The following is a 23,025-nucleotide window of genomic DNA, read 5'->3' as shown; positions in this document are numbered from 1 at the left end:
TAATTTAATGAGTACAGATAATGGCTGACAATTCTGCATTATCAGTATTTTACCATCATCATTAAATGTCAAACAAGAGTGAAAACATTCAAAATTATGGATCTCTCAGCAACATTAATTTTGTCGCATGTATTTCTTATATCACATGCATGTCATGCATAGATGTTTTGTGCACCATAACAGAATGCGTGTAAAAATCTTGGCCTGGAATTTCTTTTAATGTTTTCTTGCATTTTTTAGAAAAAATGAAAAACAGCATGCTAGTACACTTTAGAGTTGCCCACATCTGAATATGTGACCACTGACTGAAGAGTCAAATAACAAGATTGGACACTACAATTCAGGTATCTGAGGATACTGATGTGCGTATGGATACCGGTGTGTAGTTTAGCTGCATACTATTTTTTGATCCTTCACTACTTTTCTCTTACCAGTTTCCCCTACCTCCCCAAGTGAGGAAAGTACACAGTTCTCACTGAGGATATACACACACACTAGTACTAAGTTCAACGCATGTGAGTTTCTTGGATAACTGCAGCATGACTGAGAAAATTTAAATTATGCGACACACCTTTTTCATACTGGTAAAATTCTATTCAAACCACCATGTCCCAAGAATACTGAACTTTGGACTGAGGGAAAGGACAAGAAATTTAAGCACAAAAAAGTATTAACAAAAAGTCATCTATACCAGAAGGCTAGGTTAAAATGGAGCAATTCCTCAACATAAATCCACAATCTCCCTTTCTTTAGCGCTCTGTCCTGCCCGACGTTGACCACCCTCAGCTCCCAACGATCCCAATGGGAGTTGACAGTGTTTGGTAGGATACAGCCAGCAACACAAGGTTTTTGCATCAGTGCAGACTTTAAAGTTCTATGTTAAAAAAGAAACATACACATCTACCACAGATAGAAATTCTTATTTCTCTTCAATTATATTTCCTGTAGAACTTACTTCTAGAATCCCATCAAGAAGACTTATAGCAGTCGTGTAATCCTCCTGACGATACAGAGACAGTGCCTGTGAACGCAGTCTCTGCAACTCATCAGATTTCATCAGCTGAGACCGGGCTTCCTTTTCCTCATTATCACTGGGATTAGATTTGAGCTGTAAATACAACAAAAAGAGAGACTGAACTCTGGTTGCTGGAGGTCTGATTTTGTTCTATTAACCATCTTGTACCATGGAGAACAAACCAAAGATGCTACTGAAGTGAACTGAATCATTTAAAACTCCCTTGGAAATGTTTCTAGTTGGGATGAAAGACTTCTTTGCCACTGCATAAACTGTTATAATCCAGAAAAGTCTAGTTCCTTTTGCTCTATACTAAAAGTTCATCACTTTGACACTTCATCCTATGTAGTATATCCTCTCAACTGTATTCTACTTAATCCATCTCTCTCATTAGGCAGACATAAAATACAGGATTCTTTTATACAGTATTTCAAGGTTAGTAGAGGATTTGCCTGTCTGATGTATTAGAAGCCTCACTGCAGATCAAGTATATTTACATAATGAATTTATTGTGACTAGTTCAATGTTACTGTAGAGATGCAATTTTAATACCTCCGTAGAAAGGATGGCCATAGCAATAGATACAGATGTTTTAAATCCAGGGACGGATCATATGGGTCAGTTGAGAACTCCTGGACTCTGGAAACTAAGAAATGTCAGACTTCACATAAATCTTCTTTTAGACAAAGCCTGAAGGCCCTTGGTTCCCAGACGCTCTCCTTCTGACCAGACAACAACCAATACAGGTTCTCGGACACTACTGTGACAATTTATTGTTTGAAGAGACGGGATGTATTTTGGCTGTCCCTTTTATCCCAAAAATCTGTCCATACGTGGGGTTGGGGCTTTGCATTTGGCAGGAATGAAGATCATAGCCTACAGCAAGAGCTGGAGAGGGATGATCACGATGAGTGGTCCCAAAGCACTCAATGACAAAACAGGATTTTTACACAATGATGTCAGATGGATGTGATCACATTTGCCATTAAGTCACATAGGTTATACTCCAAAGTATATAAGAATCCAAACCCAATGTCAGACGCATTTCATTTTGCACTGGAGAAGAGGCCTCTTTATTCTGTTACCTAAATCCTGAGAAAGATTCACCAAGGCAGAGGCCAGGGTTAAATCCTGACCCCACTGAAGTCAATGGCAAAACTCTTTTGGACCCATTCATTCTTCCCCTAATCTCAATATCCTTCTCTTTTATCTCAGTAGGGAGATTGGGCTCACCTGCCAAAAAATAGGCCAACTACGTTAGCTGGGAAACATTCATTTCTCTAAACACATCACGTAATTGGAAAAAAGGCAAGCAAACATTCTATGCAGAACACTAAACAAAAGACTTTAGTAGAGGGTAGTAAAGAACACCATCCAAATGCAGCAACTTGGAGAGTTGTCGGTAGTGTAAACTGGGCAAACAGTTGAATCAAATTACTATTTTGAGTCCACAGAAAAGTAAAATATTTTTCTGAGGTAAGTAATCATTCAAAGTGAGACACACTGATTTGCTCAGGTAATGCAGTTAGGTGAAATGTATCCAAAACCAAAAACTTTCTGAAGAAGAGAAATAATTGTCACCCATCAATGAGATTTAGTGGTAGAGTTAGTCATCAATTTATCAGGTTTTTGGAACAAATTAGAAAAATATAATTTGTTTGCTATTGTTATTTTGTTTTTCCTTCCAACATTCTGAGGTCTCAACAAGAACTCTGGGCTTGTGGTCATAAAGAATATATTTTTATTCTCCCAGTTTGAAAAAATTTGTTATGATTAGGGAATTCCTCTACAGCCAGCAAGAATGAAATAGCCGTGAATCTTCCTCATTCCCTTTACCAATTGAATGCAGGGACAAGCAAGCGAGGAATCACAAACAATCCCTGACAGAGTTCAGATGGGTAGGGGGAAGGATAAAGCTTCAGAGATCACAAGAACCGCCCATCATATTGTGTGGTGAGAGAAGAGTTGTCGATTAGTGATATAAACTAAAGGTCTGATCCAAATCCCATTGTTTTTTTATGCGCTTTGGCAAGGCCCCAACTACATTAAATCATAGAATACAACCGGCTAAAAACTCAGGATGATCCTCAAGTACATTTCTATCAATGCAGACATTCCAAAACAGTACACATCCCAATTCAGTATTTTTCTGCACTGAATCATTTATTTTATTTCAAGTCCTAATATGTATTGGGATTACCCAGCAAAACGAGCCTGACTTCAAGGTGGGTGAAGAATGGGGATGAAGAAAGGGAAAAGGGAGGGAAAGCATTTTACATGTTCCCTTTTGCAGACTGTTTGTCAGGTTAACAAAACCTGTATCTTTTCCATGGTTACTTTAGCAAGGAATAGACCCTACCAAGTATATAAACAATGCCTTTTTGATGCGTTATAAATAAGACATCAAGAAAAAAAAACAGGCACTGGTGTAATCTCTTCTCTACCAGTAGGCATGAATGAAGCAATAGGCTTTAAAATTCAAGCTAGGACTGGAAACATATTTCAGCTTCTCAGGATTACATAACTACTTCAGAAATCAAAAATCATAGCACATACGATTTAGCAAAATCTGACAAAAATATAATACACACAAAGGTAAACGTCAGGAACTTGTGTGAGAGGAGTATTGTTCACAGGGTTTGTTTTAACTTTATATATCCTTCTCACCTGCCACATACTTGCTTCACTACACAGAGAAGTTTCTAATATATATTTCCAGGTCAAATACTGATTACCATAACATGCATGCCCTTTGATTCCTCTACTGCCACTAGAGGTCACAACTGCAGCGTAAAAGTATTCATGCACTGAAATACTTTTTTTATTTCCAAAAATCTAATCTATTATTACTACCTACAAAATGCTGTGATTAGACCTGATGTTGAAAGAGTAATTTTGCACAACTGGAGGTGTTCAGCATGGGTGGCTGTATACTGGAAGTATAAGGGAGTTTGTTGTGGAGTGCAGGTTCCTGCAAATTCATGTGGGTGTTACTAGAGGGTTGCACACTAGAGGGTCTGAAGGACAAGCTACACACCCAATGAGAGAGCAACATATGAAGCTGCTGCCAGTGATGTGCCAGCAGCAGCAGAAGGTACCAGAGAAATGCCTCTTCCTGAAGCAATTTGATAGATGGAGGGAAAGTGTACAGAGTGGGGGAGGCATAACAGAACTGGCAGGGGCCAGAGATAGGGGTTGTGGAGGGTTACAGACACTCTCCAGCGCCTGTACTCAGATCTGTTTGGTCCTTTATCCTCCAGTTATTCTTTAACCTGATCCCCATCCCTCCTGACCCCAGAACTTCAATGCTCCTCTCCCACCAGGACCCTCTTATACTTCTGTCAAGGTTCCTTCCCCACTCTGAACTTTAGGGTACAGATGTGGGGACCTGCATGAAAACCTCCTAAGCTTATTTTTACCAGCTTAGGTTAAAACTTCCCCAAGGTACAAACTATTTTCCTTTTTCCCCTTGGACTGTATTGCTGCCACCAACAAGTGTCTAACTGGGAAAGAGCCCGCTTGGAAATGTCTTTCTTCCCCCCAAATCCTCCCAAACCCTACACCCCCTTTCCTGGGGAAGGCTTCATAAAAATCCTCACCAATTTGCATAGGTGAACACAGACGCAAACCTTTGGATCTTAAGATCAAAGAAAAAGCATTCAGATTCTTAAAAGAAGAATTTTAATAGAAGAAAAAGTAAAAGAGTCACCTCTAAAATCAGGATGGTAAAAACCTTACAGGGTAATTATATTCAAAACACAGAGAATCCCTCTAGGCAAAACCTTACGTTACAAAAAGACACAAAAACAGGAATATCCATTACATTCAGCACAGCTATTTTATCAACCATTTAAACAAAACAGAATCTAACGCATATCTAGCTAGATTACTTACTAAATTCTAAGACTCCATTCCTGCTCTGATCCTGGCAAAAGCAACACACCGACAGAGAAAACCCTTTGTTTTCCTCCCCCTCAGTTTCGAAAGTATCTTGTCTCCTCATTGGTCATTTTGGTCAAGTGCCAGCGAGGTTATCCTAGCTTCTTAACCCTTTAGAGGTGAAAGGGTTTTTCCTCTGGCCAGGAGGGATTTTAAAGGTGTTTACCTTTCCCTTTATATTTATGACACGCCCCCCCAAAATCACAGATAGGGTGAAACGCTGGCTGGGATTTCTTCCCGGAGCTCTAGAAAAAACAGAGTTAATAAGACACATGCACCTCTAAATATATTACCAAGTATATAAAGACTAACAATATTTTTCACATCTCAAGGACGATTTTAACCAGTTGATTCTGGGAAACTTTCATGGGAGAGTGCATCAGCCACTTTGTTAGAAGCTCCTGAGATGTGTTGGATGTCAAAATCATAATCTTGAAGAGGTAAACTCCACCAAATAAGCTTTGTTATTTCCTGTGGCAGTATGAAGTCACTGTAGTGCAGCATGGTCGGTTTGCAGGTGGAAACGCCGTCCCCAAACATATCGGCGTAGCTTTTCCAGAGCATAGACAATGGCGTGACATTCTTTTTCACTGACTGACCAGTTGCTTTCCCTCTCAGACAGCTTCTTGCTGAGACACGCTACAGGGTGGAATTCTTGATCCAGTCCTTCCTGCATTAAAACTGCTCCCACACCACGCTCAGACACATCTGTGGTTACTAGGAACGGTTTGTCAAAGTCTGGGGCCCTTAGTACAGGGTCAGACATGAGTGTCACTTTAAGCTGGTTAAAGGCCTTCTGACACTCTTTGGTCCACTAAACAGCATTTGGCTGTTTCTTTTTGGTTAGGTCTGTCAGTGGGGCGGCGATATGTCTGTATTGCGGTACAAATTGTCTGTAATAACCGGCCAAGCCTAAGAAAGATTGAACCTGTTTCTTTGGACTTGGGGACAGGCCACTTTTGGATAGCATCTACTTTGGCCTGTAGGGGGTTGATAGTTCCTTGACCCATCTGGTGTCCAAGGTAAGTCACTCTGTTTAGCCCTATTTCACACTTCTTAGCCTTAACAATTAGTCCTGCCTCCCATATGCGCTCAAAGACTTTTTGTAGATGTTCCAGGTGTTGTGCCCAGGAATCCGAATATATGGCCACATCGTCAAGATAGGTGACTGCATATTCTCCTGATCCCGCTAGGAGACCATCTACCAGTCTTTGGAAGGTGGCGGGTGCATTCCACAGCCTGAAAGGGAGTACATTAAATTCATACAGCCCAACATGGGTGGTGAAGGCTGACCTTTCCTTGGCAGATTCATCTAGTGGTACCTGCCGGTACCCCTTGGTTAAATCCAAAGTAGAGATGAACAGGGCCTGTCCCAGTTTCTCTAATAGTTCATCTGTGCGTGGCATTGGATAGTTGTAGGGGTGAGTTACAGCATTTAGTTTATGGTAGTCCACGCAAAAACGTATCTCCCCATCTGGTTTGGGAACTAGAACCACTGGAGATGCCCATGCACTGCCTGAGGGGTGGATTACACCCATCTGTAACATATCCTGGATCTCCCGTTCTATAGCAGATTTAGCTTGATGAGACACCCGGTAAGGTTGGACTTTAATTGGGTGAGCATAATCTGTGTCAATGGAGTGGTATGCCCGTTCAGCCAGTCCTGGGGTGTCTGAGAACGTCAGCGCGTAACTAGTGCACAGCTCCTGGATCTGCTGTCGCTGCATACGCCCAAGGGAGAGGTTCACCTCTTCCACGCCACCAGCACTTTTCCCTTCGTAGTAGACACCTTCAGGCCATTCAGCGTCATCTCCTCCCTGGGCTGTAAACTGACAAACCTTTAATTCTTGGGAATAAAAGGGCTTTAGAGAATTGATATGGTATACCTTAGGCTTTCGGTTGGAGGTGGGGAATGCTATGAGGTAATTAACAGCTCCCAGGAGCTCCTGAACCGTGAATGTCCCTTCCCACGACACTTCCATTTTATGGGCCTGAAGCGCCTTTAAGACCATGAGCTGGTACCCTACTTTGAAGGAACGGTCTCTGGCATGTTTATCATGCCAGTCTTTTTGCTCTTTTTGAGCATCCTGTAGCAAGGGCTAGAGAGGTTCAGAGGGTGTTTTATAGGCCGGATACAAAGTCCAGAATGATAGCGCCTGGAGAAGGTGTAAATCCCTCTCATTGCTTATTCACCAACTTGTATATGGCCGCGAGGTTAAGGGGCCATTGGAGTTCAAATGGTGAAAACTCTAAACTAGGATGTGGTACAGCTCTGTAGGCAAAGAGCAACTGCTGCAATACTATGTCCCAATCATTGGAAAGCTCATTTACAAATTTACGTATCATGGCCCCCGAAGTCCCATTAAATTTCTCCACCAGCCCATTTGTTTGATGATGGTAAGTGGTGGAAACCAAGAGAGTCACCCCATGAGCTTCCCAAGGCTTTCCATAGTTCCTGCCAGGAAATTAGTTCCTGCATCTGTGAGGATGTCGGAGGGCCAACCTACCCTAGCAAAAATGTCTGCTAGTGCCTGGCACACGCTTTTAGCCCTGGTGTTGCTTAGAGCTACTACCTCCGGCCATCAGGTGGCAAAAATCCATGAAAGTCAGTATGTACTGCTTTCCTCTGGTGTCTTTTTCAGGAAAGGACCCAGAATATCCACAGCTACTTGCTCAAATGGAACTTCAATGATGGGGAGTGGCTGGAGAGGGGCTTTGACCTGGTCTTGGGGTTTTCCCACTCTTTGGCATACCTCACAAGACCGAACATAGGTAGAAACATCCTGCTCATTCCCTCCCAGTGGAATGACCTCCCCAACCGGTCTTTGGTCCTGTTCACCCCAGCATGGCCACTAAGATGATCGTGGGCTAAGCTCAAGAGCTTTACCCAGTACTTAGTTGGAACTAGCAACTATCTCTGAGGATGCCAGTCTTCCTGGTGTCCACCAGAAAGAGTTTCCTTGTATAAAAGTCCTCTTTTTATAACAAATCTGGATCAATTAGAAGAGCTGAGAGGCGGTGGGTTGCTCTGTGCTGCCGTCCAAGCTCTCTGGAGGCTTTCATCTGTTTCCTGTTCATCTGGTACTGTTCCCTTGATGCTGGAGACATCAGTTCCTCATTGGATTGTGGACCTATGCTTGGTCCCTCTGGAAGCGATGTAGGGGATGGGGCTGTTTCCGTTGACTGTGAACCGCTCTCTGGTGCACTATGTTGGGGTTTAAGCTCTGGCTGAGCCTCTTGGGTATGGTTATCGGCTGCTGCCGGTTCAGGTTCAGTGGGGCCCTCTGAGGTTGGGGTTGCAAGTACTGGGTTCAGTGCTGGCAATGGGTCTGGTGCGAGTTGTTCCGCCGGTTCCGGTTCTGGGACTGGCTCTGGGTCTCTGGGACTGGATCCACTATTGCTGTTGCAGACATTGGCCTGGGGTCCGGGTCCATCACCTCTGACTGGGTCCTGGTAGAAGTTTCCGGAACATTCAGCCCCATTCTGACTCTCACCTTGGTTTTAAACAGTTGATACTGGTTCATTTGTTCCTTAGGCATTTCAGCCGCCACCTCAGCTAAGTGTCCACTGAGCTGCAGCCTCAGCTCTACCATGTATTAGTCTATAGAGATGCTGTACCCAAGGCAGGCCCTTTCAAAGTTTTCTAAGAAGGCCTCGGTATCATCGACTACCTTTTAGGTGGGGAACTTTCTGGGATGGGAAGTGGTACCTGGAGAAGGATTGCTAGGGTTTGTTGGTATATTCTGCTAAGCCTTTGCCTTCTCCATCTCCAGTGCAGGCTTCCTTTCTTTTTCCTTCTCCTCCTCCACATGCTTCCTCTCTTTTTCCTTCTCCTCCAGTTCTTTGGCCTTTGCCTCCATAGCTCTCCTGTGGGCAGCTTCTTGGCTTTTTTCTGCCTCTTTCACTGCCTCCAGTCTGGCTAACTCCAATTTGTGTTGTGTCTTGGTTTCTGTCATCTTTGCCTCTCTGTTTTTAACAAACTTTACACCCGAGAGTTAGAAATAAAATAAACAAACAAACTAAAACTTGGCTTGTAAAATTTTGCTGTGCTGTAATACGATACCTATATTCTCCAATAGTGATTGTCAGCCTACAGAAAAATCCTAAAAGAACCCCCAAAAAACAAAAACAAATGAACAAAAAAAAAACCCTAACACCTTTGTCTCCAGGCTAATAGGTAGAAAACCCCTCTAGTTGCTCTTAGGTAAAAAAAAAAACCTCTTCAAGTCTGTGAAGACTGGTTAATTTCCCTGCAGGAGCTTAACTACCCTGCCTTTAGGTAGAGAAAACTCCAGCTCACAAAAGACAATTCCCTTTTGTCTCTGCTCTGGCCCCGAAGCAGACAAAAAAAAACCTCTAACTGCTTTCATCTTAAAACCTGCTTTCCAGCAGCCCAAAAGGAAAAAAAAAATTTCCTTTTCAAATCTGTGCTTCTGGTTCAAAAAATCTCAAATTGATCTCAAAATGATTTCAAATTAATCCCACCATTGCCACCATGTCAAGGTTCCTTCCCCACTCTGAACTCTAGGGTACAGATGTGGGGACCTGCATGAAAACCTCCTAAGCTTACTTTTACCAGTTTAGGGTAAAATTTCCCCAAGGTACAAACTATTTTACCTTTTTCCCTTGAACTTTATTGCTGCTACCATCAAACGTCTAACAGGTATATAACTGGGAAAGAGCCTGCTTGGAAAGGTCTTTCCCCCATCAAATCCTCCCAAACCCTACACCCACTTTCCTGGGGAAGGTTTGATAAAAATCCTCATCAATTTGCATAGGTTAACACAGACCCAAACCCTTGAATCTTAAGAACAATGAAAAAGCATTCAGATTCTTAAAAGAAGAATTTTAATAGAAGAAAAAGTAAAAAGAATCAACTCTGTAAAATCAGGATGGTAAATACCTTGCAGGGTAATTAGATTCAAAACACAGAGAATCCCTCTAGGCAAAACCTTAAATTACAAAAAGACACAAATAGGAATTTACATGCCATTCAGTACAGCTTATTTTCTCAGCCATTTAAAGAAATCAGAATCTAACATATCTAGCTAGATTACTTACTAAGTTCTAAGACTCCATTCCTGTTCTGTCCCCAGCAAAAGCATCACACGGACAGAGAGAGCCTTTGTTTCTCCTCCCCTCCAGCTTTTAAAAGTATCTTGTCTCCTCATTGGTCATTCTGGACAGGTGCCAGCGAGGTTATCCTAGCTTCTTAACCCTTTACGAAAGGGTTTTTCCTCTGGCCAGGAGGGATTTTAAAAGATGTTTATTACCCTTCCCTTTATATTTATGACACGCCCCCCAAATCACAAATAGGATAAAACGCTGCCTGTGATTTCTTCCTGCAGCTCTAGGAGTAAACAGAGTGACTTACCTTGGACACCAGATGGGTCAAGGAACTATCAACCCCCTACAGACCAAAGTGGATGCTATCCAAAAGTGGCCTGTCCCCATGTCATAGAAACAGGTTCAATCCTTCATAGGCTTGGCCGGTTATTACAGACAATTTGTACCGCAATACAGACACATCGCCGCCCCACTGACAGACCTAACCAAAAAGAAACAGCCAAATGCTGTTTAGTGGACCAAAGAGTGTCAGAAGGCCTTTAACCAGCTTAAAGTGACACTCATGTCTGACCCTGTACTAAGGGCCCCAGACTTTGACAAACCGTTCCTAGTAACCACAGATGCATTCGAGCGTGGTGTGGGAGCAGTTTTAATGCAGGAAGGACTGGATCAAGAATTCCACCCTGCAGTGTTTCTCAGCAAGAAGCTGTCTGAGAAAGAAAGCAACTGGTCAGTCAGTGAAAAAGAATGTCACGCCATTGTCTATGCTCTGGAAAAGCTACGCCGATATGTTTGGGGACAGCGTTTCCACCTGCAAACCGACCATGCTGTGCTACAGTGGCTTCATACCGCCACGGGGAATAACAAAAAAAAAAAACTTATTTGGTGGAGTTTAGCTCTCCAAGATTTTGATTTCAACATCCAACACATCTCAGGAGCTTCTAACAAAGTGGCAGATGCACTCTCCCATGAAAGCTTCCCAGAATCAACTGGTTAAAATCGTCCTTGAGATGTGAAAAATATTGTTAGTCTTTATATACTTGGTAGTATATTTAGAAGTGCATGCGTCTTATTAACTCTGTTTTTTCCTAGAGTTCCAGGAAGAAATCCCAGCCAGCGTTTCACCCTATCTGTGATTTGGGGGGCGTGTCATAAATATAAAGGGAAAGGTAAACACCTTTAAAATCCCTCTTGGCCAGAGGAAAAACCCTTTCACCTGTAAAGGGTTAAGAAGCTAGGATAAGGGAAGTTTTAACCTTAGCTTATAAAAATAAGCTTAGGAGGTTTTCATGCAGGTCCCCACATCTGTACCCTAGAGTTCAGAGTGGGGAAGGAACCTTGATATGGTGGCAGTGGTGGGATTTTAAAAAGGTGTTTACCCTTCCCTTTATATTTATGACAACTTCCCTTCCCTTTTCTGCCCCACAAGTCCTGGCTAGGAAGTTCTACAAACATACATACAGGCCCTTTTCCTTCCACGGTCTATATTATAAAGGTTAAGCCAATAAGCACTATATAAAGAGTCCCTGCTTCCCACACCAGTGCCCTCCACTCCCCAACTCTGGGTCCTTTTTTCTCTACCACCTCTGCCCATCCCTCTGCTGCCTGCTACTTTTGCTCTCCCCACTCTTCACCTCACCTAATCATCCTCTAAGTCCCCATTTTTTCCTTCCCCCAAAATACCCCTCCATAGCATGTGAATCAAGGTTGCCCAAAAAGAAAAGGAGTACTTGTGGCACCTTAGAGACTAACAAATTTATTTGAGCATAAGCTTTCGTAAGCTACAGCTCAATTCATCGCATGCGTTCAGTGGAAAATAAAGTGGGGAGATTTATATACACAGAGAACATGAAACAATGGGTGTTACCATACACACTGTAACGAGAGTGATCACTTAAGATGAGCTATTACCAGCAGGAGAGCAGCGGGGGAGGGGTGGGATCTTTTGTAGTGATAATCAAGGTGGGCCATTTCCAGCAGTTGACAAGAATGTCTGAGGAAAAGTGGGGGGAAATAGTTTTACTTTGTCTAATGATCCATCCACTCCTTATCTCTATTCAAGCCTAAGTTAATTGTATCCAGTTTGCAAATTAATTACAATTCAGCAGTCTCTCGTTGGAGTCTGTTTTTGAAGTTTTTTTGTTGAAGTATAGCCACTCTTTGGTCTGTAATCGAGTGACCAGAGAGATTGAAGTGTTCTCCGACTGGTTTTTGAATGTTATAATTCTTGACATCTGATTTGTGTCCATTTATTCTTTTACATAGAGACTGTCCAATTTGACCAATGTACATGGCAGAGGGCCATTGCTGGCACACGATGGCATATATCACATTGGTAGATGCGCAGGTGAACGAGCCTTTGATAGTGTGGCTGATGTGATTAGGCCCTATGATGGTGTCCCCTGAATAGATATGTGGACAGAGTTGGCAACGGGCTTTGTTGCAAGGATAGGTTCCTGGGTTAGTGGTTCTGTTGTGTGGTTGCTGGTGAGTATTTGCTTCAGATTGGAGGGCTGTGTGTAAGCCAGGACTGGCCTGTCTCCCGAGATCTGTGAGAGTGATGGATCATCCTTCAGGATAGGTTGTAGATCCTTGATGATGCGTTGGAGAGGTTTTAGTTGGGGGCTGAAGGTGATGGCTAGTGGCATTCTGTTATTTTCTTTGTTGGGCCTGTCCTGTAGTAGGTGACTTCTGGGTACTCTTCTGGCTCTGTCAATCTCTTTCTTCACTTCAGCAGGTGGGTACTGTAGTTGTAAGAATGCTTGATAGAGATCTTGTAGGTGTTTGTCTCTGTCTCTGTCTGAGGGGTTGGAGCAACTGCGGTTGTATCATACAGCTTGGCTGTAGACAATGGATCGTGTGGTGTGATCTGGATGAAAGCTGGAGGCATCTAGGTAGGAATAGCGGTTAGTATGTTTCTGGTATTGGGTGGTGTTTATGTGACCATCGCTTATTAGCACCGTAGTGTCCAGGAAATGGATCTCTTGTGTGGACTGGTCCAGGCTGAGGTTGATGGTGGGATGGAAATTGTTGAAATCATGGTGGAATTCCTCAAGGGCTTCTTTTCCATGGGTCCAGATGATGATGATGTCATCAATGTAGCGGAAGCAGAGTAGGGGTATTAGGGGACGAGAGCTGAGGAAGCGTTGTTCTAAGTCAGCCATAAAACTGTTGGCATACTGTGGGGCCATGCAGGTACCCATCGCAGTGCCGCTGATTTGAAGGTATACATTGTCCCCAAATGTAAAATAGTTATGGATGAGGACAAAGTCCAGCCACCAGGTTTGCCGTGACATTATCGGGGATACTGTTCCTGATGGCTTGTAGTCTATCTGTGTGTGGAATGTTGGTGGGCTTCTACATCCATAGTGGCCAGGACGGTGTTTTCAGGAAGATCACCGATGGACACAAATCAGATGTCAATGGTTCACTGACACATGTAGAGGGGTCCCCCAGGGATCTGTCCTGGGTCCAGCATTATTCAGTATTTCCATTAATGTCTGGATAACGGAATGGAGAATATGTTTATAAAATATGCAGATAATACCAAGATGGGAGAGGTTGCAAGCACTTTGGAGGACAGGATTAGAATTCAAAATGACCTTGAGAAATTGGAGAACTGGTCTGAAAACAACAAGATGAAATTCAATAAAAAAAAACATGTGTTAAGTACTTTAGTTAGGAAGGAAAAAAATTAACTGCACAACCACAAAATAGGAAGTAACTGGCTAGGTGGCAGTATTTCTGAAAATAATCTGTGAGTTATAGTGCAGCATAAATTAAATATAAGTCAACAATATGAGGCAGCTGTGAAAAAGGCTAATATTCTGGGGTTTATTAAACACAAATTTTATATGTAAGACATGGAGGGTAACTGTCCCACTCTACTCAACACTGGTGAAGCTTGAGCTAGAATATAGTGTTCAAATTCAGGGTACCACACTTAAGGAAAGATGTGGACAAACTTGAGACAGTACAGAGGAGAGCAACAAAAACGATAAAATTTTTCAAAAATCTGGCTTATAAAGGAAGGTTAAAAAACCTGGGCATGTTTGCTCTTGAGGAAAAGACGACGGGGGGGAGGGGGAGGGACAACGACTCATAACAGTCTTCAAATATGTTAAGGGCTGTTATAATGAGGACAGGGGTCACTTGTCACGTCTACCAAAGGTAGGACAAGTAGTAAAGGGCTTAATCTGCAGCAAGGGGTATCTAAGGTTAGACATTAGAAAAAACTTGCCAACTATAAGGATAGTTAAGCTCTAGAATAAGCTTCCAAGGGAGGTTGTGGAATCCCCATCTACAACAATCTGGAAAAACTACCAGAATTGTGAGTTACTGCGTTGCCCCTCTCAGGGTCAGCAGGTAAGAGTTTTACTACTGCTAAAATGTGTGACAACCCCATGATTTGCCAGATTATCTGCCTTGAAAGCAAACTCGTTAGAACTCTCCCAGTTCAAACCTTGTCTTTCCAGTAAGGAACAATGAACCCAAACTGAAGTTCCCCAGAGACATCTCTCTACCATCCAGCCCTCTTACTGAACACTCACGAAAGTAAGTTTGTTGCTCCTTTAAAGAGACAATACACTGCAACCTGTTAGCTTAACTGGTATTAACACACTCTTCCCTTCAATCAGTGCACTGAACACAGTAAAAATAACATAAGTTTATTTAACAAAAGGACATAGGATTAAGTGATACCGAGTATAAAGATAATGACAGAAAGGATTACATACAAACAAGAATAAAAATATGCTTCTAAGACTAAAACCTAGCAGATTGGATTGTCTTGTTCAAAGAAGTGTTTCTCACCAAGTCTTTTCCACCATGGCTGACCAGAGTCTCTGGCCATGACCCTTCACAGATCTCATAGTGCTCTTTTCCATTGTCTCTTCCTGTGAAGGATGCCAAAATGGCATTTTCTCTCTCCTTATATCTTCCCAAAGTACATGGACCCTGCTTTAAGAGGCAGGGAGATTTCCTGGGAGTGCAGTCTGCATCTCCCATTTGTTAAGTGGTCATCTTCCCCCAGTTGCTCTCCTGATGGCTTGTTTACCTTGCATGTAAGTGTACTTTCATTCTCTCTGCCTAATGGCCATGCTGGTCAGACAAGCAAATACACATTCCTTTATCTAGAGCAGACTGGGCTTATGAACGTGCCAAACACATTTTAAGAACATAAAATTCTAGCACAAATCCATAACTTGGTCTACACACCTCATACATACATCACCCAGGAATATTAAAGATCAGTGAGTTATTAGTTTTCCATGCCACCTTTTGGGTATATCTCATGACAAGTGTGTTAGGTGTAATGAGTATGTCAAGCATGACAAGAGTTGCTGACAGAGTTGTGAACCACCACTGGGCCTCCGTGTCACACCATCACTGGAGATTTTTAAGAATAGTTTGGACAAAAACCCGTCAGGGATGGTCTAGGTTGACTTGGTCCTGCCTCTAGTGCTGGGGTCTGGACTTGATGACCTGTCAAGGACCCTTCCAACACTACATTTTCATGATTCTATTACCTTCATAGGATAATGTAGGTAATCAAGATATCACTTATTACAGTTTAATTAATATGGTAGCAATGCCATAAAACTGAAGCAGCACAAATGAACTAGAATGATTTTAGAAATAAACTACATGGAAACCATTTGTTCTTTAGGTTAACTAAGCAAGTCCAGTGCATAAAGTGATCATGTATCACTCAGAGCCAATTCAACAATTTATTGCACTGTGTAGAATCCACTTGCTCCTTGAAATTATAAATTATTTGGGTTAGGATTGTGTTATTTATTCAGCAAAGCTATGCCACTATAGCTTTCATGGTGCTATACAAAAAAATTCTCCAAAATCCCAAAACTCTATTACAGTAGCTGAAGTTGGAAATGTTACCACTAGCTATTAACATTGCCCAATGATTCCCATTATAACACCCTGTTTTCAGTTCTGTATACTTTTGCTAAACTTTAACCACCTGGGCTGAGATTTTCCATGCTGGGCATCTGCCTCAGGTTGATTTCTGTGGAAAATTTCAGTCAGAACAGTTCAGCCCTTTCCAAGATCAGGGTAGGGAAAAATACATTGTTTGCTCATGTCAAAAAGAATTGGCAATCTTTTCTTTGAAGAGTTCTAGCACTCCTATGCTCTGGAGTAGACACCTGAAATATGGCTGGGGGCAGCCTTTGTCAGTGATGTGTCTTTTGCCTTCCCCATGAAAATCTGCCCAAATTTGACCAAGTGATAAGCCTCTTGGGGATGAGCTGGGAGAGAAGTCAAATTTGCACACACTCAGTACAGATGTCTTAGATTTTTAGCAAATAAAGTCCCTGAAAATTCCATCCATGCTGTGCATGCTTCAGACACAGGCTGTGCAGGAATTGCCCTGATCATCCGATGTCTGAAGCAATTGCAGCTCTGAGCTGCTATGGATCATGCCAGGTCCAGGTGCCTGAACTGCCTCTCTTGTGCTTCCTCAAAGATCCCCCTCCTGGACCCACACAGCATGAAAAAGGAAGCCATCTGATCTGAAAGCAGAGGGGATAAAACCTGCCAGGGGGAAAGGATGTGGGGGAAGTGGATTGGGATAAGAAGCTTGGGCAGTGGGCAATCTACTGGGAGCCAGTAGGTGGTGGTGGTCTGGGGAACTATGGGGGGAATGAGATCAGAACAGCAACAGAGAAAGCTAATATTGGCTGACTGGGAAAGGAGACAGGGAATGAGAACTAGTAAGATGTGGGAAGGGAGAGGAGACGGATCTGATGAAGAGGCAGAATGTGGAGGAAGAACTGGGACTGGCTGGGCAAAGAGACTGAGTTAAGGAATGAAGTGTGGGGGCGGTGTGGTGGGGAGATAAGACATGAAGACTGGATGAGGAACCAAGGAAGAAAGATTGTAACTGGGAACTCATGGGGACAGGAAACCTGGGCATAGCAGGGAGGGGCATGACTTGTGGCCAAGGCGAGTGTCAAAGACTAGATGAGGAGTCAAGAGAGGGGAGACTGAGACAGGGAGTCTGAAAGAACGAGACTAGGACTTGCTGCACAAAGAGACTGGGACGAGAAGCCACAGGTGAGGAAGAGACAGTACTGGGACACCGATAGGTCAGAGGGGATGGGGCAGAAGAACAGGCAGACTCTCCGGAGCCACAAATGGAACTCAAGATTCTTGACTTTCACCATCCCTTTGCCTTCAGCAACTATCTGTGAAACCCACCAGCGAAGTCTCCCATCCCACTCTACTCCCGTATCACATAGAGGAAAACAACCTACTACTGCTATCAGTTACTCCATTAGCTTAAGCAGCAGAGGTTTGGTGTGGTGGACCTAAAGGGTCCAGCCCTGCTAATGACCCATGTCAGTGTCAATATGAAACGACAGGATGGAATTAGGGGTTTTTTCAGTTTGCTTTTTTTAAAAAAGGTAGAAAATTACACCCAAAAACCTATGTTAAAAGAACATTATTAAAGATGCAAAGTCAAGCACCAAAAGTTAGGAAATGCTAGAATAAAGGGTGCCTTAAGTTGGAAGGTATATAATGAACGAGGCAGGGGATTGCAAGAAGAGGAAGATGGTCTCAGAGTTAAGACAGTTTAATGATGCCCTGGAGAACTGGATCCTATCCCTGACTGTGTCTGGGTTTCTGCATGATGCTAGTTAAGTCACACAACCCAGACTTTTCACAGCTAATCCCTAATTATGTGTTCCTCATTTTCTGGGTACCTGACTTGGGATCCTGGGGCCCAATGTGCAGAAGTAGTACTGAGTATTCACAACTGCAACTGAAGTCAATGGAAGCTGTGCCTGAATACTTGAAGTGCTATAGAATCCCAAGTACTCTGAAAAAATCAGGTCCTAAGCATCTCAAATTGGGCCTCCAAAATTAAATACCCATTAATCTCTGTGCATCAATTTCCACCTCTGTAAAATGGGGGTAATACCACTCCCGCTCACCTCACAGGGGTTAAGTGAATATAAGTCCAATATTTGTGAAGCACCTGACATTACACTGATAAGCACCATAGACAAGCCCCTGGGTAAACTAATTGTGTATTCGGAGGAGGGTTTGAACAATATGCAGTAAATAATGCCTGGGGCCACCCACTGACCTATGAGAAAGAAACAAAATATTATATAGCTGCTCATTCAGTGCACGTGGTCCGTCTTGTGTGCTGAATGAGGCAGGGATTCTATAAAAAATAGCATGTGATCTTACAGTCTTTAATTATATCATAATGCATATGCATAAAGGGCCAAATTAAAGGTTGCACAGACAACCTTAATTCTGGTATTTCCTAACTTTTGTATGCTTGACTTTGCAACCTTAGCAAAGTTTTTAACGTGTGTGTGTGAGAGAGAAAGTAATATTAGGTTGCTTGGGATGATTGGATTTTATTGGGAAATATCAATAAACATCAATTCCACCACATACGCAAACTGATGAAAAAATATTTCCATTGATAATAATCAAAATTTACTGATAGGCAAAGTAAGAAATCTGCTTGAGAACTTAGAGTTTGACTTACGGATGTTTAATTTACGTATTTTGACAAGTTGTGTTTTAACGGTTATAAAGTTTTACACTTTTGGAATCTCAAAACCTACCATCATTAAATAATTCTTCTCGGACACACAACCATTACCTGACACCTCCCCCCACCCCCACCATAAATTTCCCACAATTACAAAAACCAGTAAAAATGTTTATTTTAAACATCTGTCAAAATTATAAAAAATAAAAAAATTCTGAGAAGCCTAAATATTATATATACACAAAGTTTGATTAGAGCACAAAATGCTGAAGAGTCAAAAAATCCGAAGTTCAGGTTTCACTCACAAGCTTTGCTATGCTTCTGCACCTGGCCAGACTATGATCCAACCTCATAGATATATGTCTGCAAGTACTGCAACTGCTTTTCAGATGTTTGAAATTAACAATTAAAGCAGCATATCAAATGTACAGGTCAATTCCTCTGTGTGGAACAGGTAATATCATAGCCTGTCTACCTAGCTATAGGGAAGTAGGTATGGCTTGTACCTAGAGAATGGCAGGGTGAGGGAGGATCTCTCATATCTAAGTGGGTTGGGATCTGGGATCCTTATTGGAAGAGAGTTATAAGTACAGAGGTGTTTAAGTCACTAAAGAGAAGGTGGATGGATTAGATTGCGTTGTGTGGCTTACAGTAACATTGTAGATAGAGGAAGGCATTTGTGAATGTTAAAAAGGAGGGACACAGTCAGGGTGAGAGGGACACCTGCACAGAGGTACAACTGCACAGAGACAGACTGCAGTATGCCTAGTAGAGGCAGCAACAGGCTGCCAAGCACAGAGAGAGGAACAGTTTCTGACAGGTCCAAGGAGTAATGGAATGACATTGAGCAAACAAAAATGCAGGCTGAATATCAGGGGGATGGAAGAAAACTCATCTAACTGGGAGATCTGTTAGGCTGTGGAACAGTCTCAAGGAAGTGGAAGAAACCCCACTGTTTGAGTTACTAAAAATTATGAAACACATTAGAATATACTCTAAGGGAAAGTCCTGAACTGGCAGGGGGATACACACAACTTAATTAAATTCCCTTCCCCGTTTCCCATCTATGATATTTACAATAATGCTAGAATACTAAAGTGAGGGGAGAATGGCACTCCCCAAAAGTTGCACATTAGATGGCCTTCTCTATTTGCTGCTACCACTCTTACTACAGAGCAAATAATTTGGGGACCTAGTCTAATATCAACATGGGGTGCACCTCTCAGAGACTGAGAAAGAGAAGATAGCACTTTGGGTACCTCTGCTCTAATGCTGCCTGAAATAATGGTGTTAGAGTTTGGTATTTGACTAGAAGAGGACGGTTTGCTTCATCCATAACTAACATAGACCTCCTACACACACACACACACACACACACACACACGATGACCATGGATAAATAATGTAACATTTATAACTGAAGCCTGAGCTAAATTAGGAAAATATGAAAATAATTTGTAAGCACACAACGTTCAAAGTTGGTTAGTCTCTGCTGACACCTAGTGGAACTATAAGAATCTTCAATATATGGCTTTTAAATACCTATAATCCCTCCACGCTCAAAAAAACCCATAAATTCATCTTGGAGAGACAGAACATCTCTATTCACAACATATTCATTGCAATGCACATATACCAGTTGGGGCTTAACAATGAAATGTCCACAACTGGAAGCAGTTTAAACATGTCCATGAGGAAGGCCCTTTGCAGTAGTTTTTTGCATGGCTCAGGTGCAGCAAACTTGGTATCTGTCACTTATCACCCATCTGCTTTTGGAAAGACTTTCTTCACACTAGCGCCAGAGTATTCTTCCAGGGCGGCTGAAAGACACATGGAGGAAAGTACCATGTGATTTAATGAAGCCTCCCTTTTTCAAGAGGCCCTGATCCTGCAAACCACTTAACCATTCCCAATATTCCCATTTATATCAATACAATTAATCACATGCTTGACTAAGTGCAGTGCTGGATCAGGGCCTAGAAGAGGGCGCTGACATATCTTCCAACTCTTTTCCTAGTGACTTTCACTGTGTGTCTGCTAACAAAACATTAGATATGAAGCATCTGAGGAACCCTGCTGACTATTCAACGCCTTGGAGCTGTACAAAGAGACAGAATAGCCATTCCACTGAACAATAATTCTCTAGAGCTAACTGGGGACCTAACTAGGTTAATACAGAGGTGGGCAAACTAAGGCCTGCGGGACACATACAGCTCACGGGACCCTCCTGCCAGACCCCTGAGCTCCCAGCCCGGAAGGCTAGTCCCCAACCCCTCCCCACAGTGTTCCCTCTACCCCCGCAGCCAGCGCAATGCTCTATGCAGCGGGGCTGCAAGCTCCTGAGGCAGGGCAGCGGCAGAGCCTGGCCTGATCCGGTACTCTGTGCAGCACGGCATGGTTGCCTGTCCTGGTGCAGCTGCGCCAGCAGCCACCAATGCTCCAGGCAGCGCGGTAAAGGGGCAGGGAGCCAAGGGGGGGGCTGGATAGAGGGCAGGAGAGTTTGGGGTCGGGAACAGGAGGGTTGAATGGGGGCAGGGGTTCCTCGTGGGGGGACGGCAGCCAGGAAGGAGAGAGGAGGTTGGATGGGGCAGCAAGGGGCAGAGGTTCCGGGAGTGGTCAGGGAGAAGGTGTGGTTGGATGGGGTGGCAAGGGACAGGCAGGGGCCGGGGTTCAGGGGGTGGTCAGAGAGAAGGTGTGGTTGGATGGGGCGGGGGTCCCAGGGCAGTCAGGGGACAAGGAGCAGGAGGGTTGGATGGGGCAGGAGTTCGGGGGGGGCGTGTCATCAGGGGGTGAGAAGCAGGTTGGGGATAGGGGGCAGGGGCCGGGCCACGCCTGGCTGTCTGGGGAGGCACAGCCTTCCCTAACCAGCCCTACATACAATTTCCAAAACCCAATGCGGCCCTCAGGCCAAAAAGTTTGCCCGCCCCTGGGTTAACATGTGGCTCTGTCTTGCCCACACTCACACAAGAAAATAGGCTTTACCAGGTGCCAACATGGGTATAAACATTTAATGATCACACACTAGTGAGTTTCCAAAGGAGAGATCTGAGCTGCCCAGGAGGAGCCAACAGTTGTTTTAGAAGGAAGGAAGGAAGGAAGGAAGGAAGGAAGGAATGAGCAGCCTGCATTGCTATTTTGTTGGTTTGTTTTGGATTTTTTTTTTTTTTTTTAAAGGAGAGAGGGGAAAATGAGGTTGCTTCCCCACAAGAGGAGTGTCTTCCCTGCACATCCAACCCCAACTGAATTAATTTAGGCTGGACCTTATGTCTCTGCAGCCCCTACTGTCACTGTAGTATCCAGAAGGGTCTTCCTGCTCTTCTCTCTCTTGCCCCTTAAAGGTGTAGCAACAGTTCCCTGAGGAGGATAAAGGGGAGGGAGTAGTTAGATCCCTACACTAGCCTAGATATGGACTTTCCCCCTGAGCCCCTGACCGTTACCTGGAGGGATTGAAAGACTGGTTTCTTTAATTCACAGTGAGAAAACATCCTTAAGAACAGGCAATCAAAAAGGGTTCTACATTCCAGTCATCACTCAGATTTCCATGGTTTGCATAAGCCAGGATAGATTCCCCCTCAGTTCAAGGGTGCTAGGGAAATTGTTCTCCTGGGGAGAAAATCCGATTCCTCCATACAAACACTCCTGCTGATAAAATACCATTGTTTGCATAAGGACAAAACTTTTCCCACCATCACCTTCTGAATGAGGCAAAGAAGCCAAAGCAACTTTTTCTGAAAGTCAGAAGGTGCCCTTCATATGGTATATGACTCCTGACACAGAGCCACGAGTTCTGTGATGACTGTGCCCTTGTAGAGGACATTCTGACTGAGGGATATGGTCTTCCCCATGATGTTTAAAGGAAGGTGGAGGATCTTGCTTTAGAAGGTGAACCAATGGTTGTTTCCAAGGAGGAAATTGGGGGGGGGGGGGAGGACAGATGAGACCCGTGGTAAAATTTTCCAACACAAATCACTTAGGCGCCTAAGTCACTTAAATGCTTTTGTAAAAGTTACCCCCAAGGTTCTCCTTTGTGTTCCCTTGGACTGCACCAATCCATATTCAAGAGAACGCCTTCAAACAGCGGCATCAAGGTCCAACTTGTTACTCTTCTGCTTCTCAGCAGCTGGTTTAATGCTATGATTCACAGCCCTCTAATAAGGAATGTAACAGATATTACCCCTGGTCATAAAGTGGAATTACCATACACAAGTCTTGGAAGTCATTCAGAAAGACTATCCCATCTAAGTACATTCCATACAAACTCCTAAACAAACAAACAAACAGAAAAAAAATGTATAGTATTAATAAAAGTGTGTTCCCTCATCTTCTGAGAAGCTTAGTTTAAATAGGTCTACACAATAAAACTAAATAATTTACACAGAATGTTTGGCAGAACCACCAGGGTGGTCCCCTAGCTTCAGAGAGCTAGGTAATTCCCCCCTTTTCCCAGCCTCCCACACACACGGAACATCAG

The 23,025-nt window shown here is 43.3% G+C and overlaps 1 protein-coding gene across 2 annotated transcripts in view; it reads right to left on the bottom strand.

Moving 5' to 3' along the window:
* Window positions 1-23,025, bottom strand: part of DNAJC3 (DnaJ heat shock protein family (Hsp40) member C3) — a 79,522-nt gene that overhangs the window by 27,596 nt on the left and 28,901 nt on the right. For both annotated transcript variants that reach the window (XM_038387350.2, XM_038387352.2), the window contains exon 5: window positions 956-1,108. In XM_038387350.2, coding sequence (XP_038243278.1) covers window positions 956-1,108 — 153 coding nt within the window. The remainder of the gene's footprint in view (window positions 1-955; window positions 1,109-23,025) is intronic.

Source organism: Dermochelys coriacea, chromosome 1 (assembly GCF_009764565.3).
Source record: "Dermochelys coriacea isolate rDerCor1 chromosome 1, rDerCor1.pri.v4, whole genome shotgun sequence".
In the NCBI taxonomy this organism is placed as follows: Eukaryota; Metazoa; Chordata; order Testudines; family Dermochelyidae; genus Dermochelys; species Dermochelys coriacea.
This window is presented reverse-complemented; position numbering and strand designations above follow the sequence as displayed.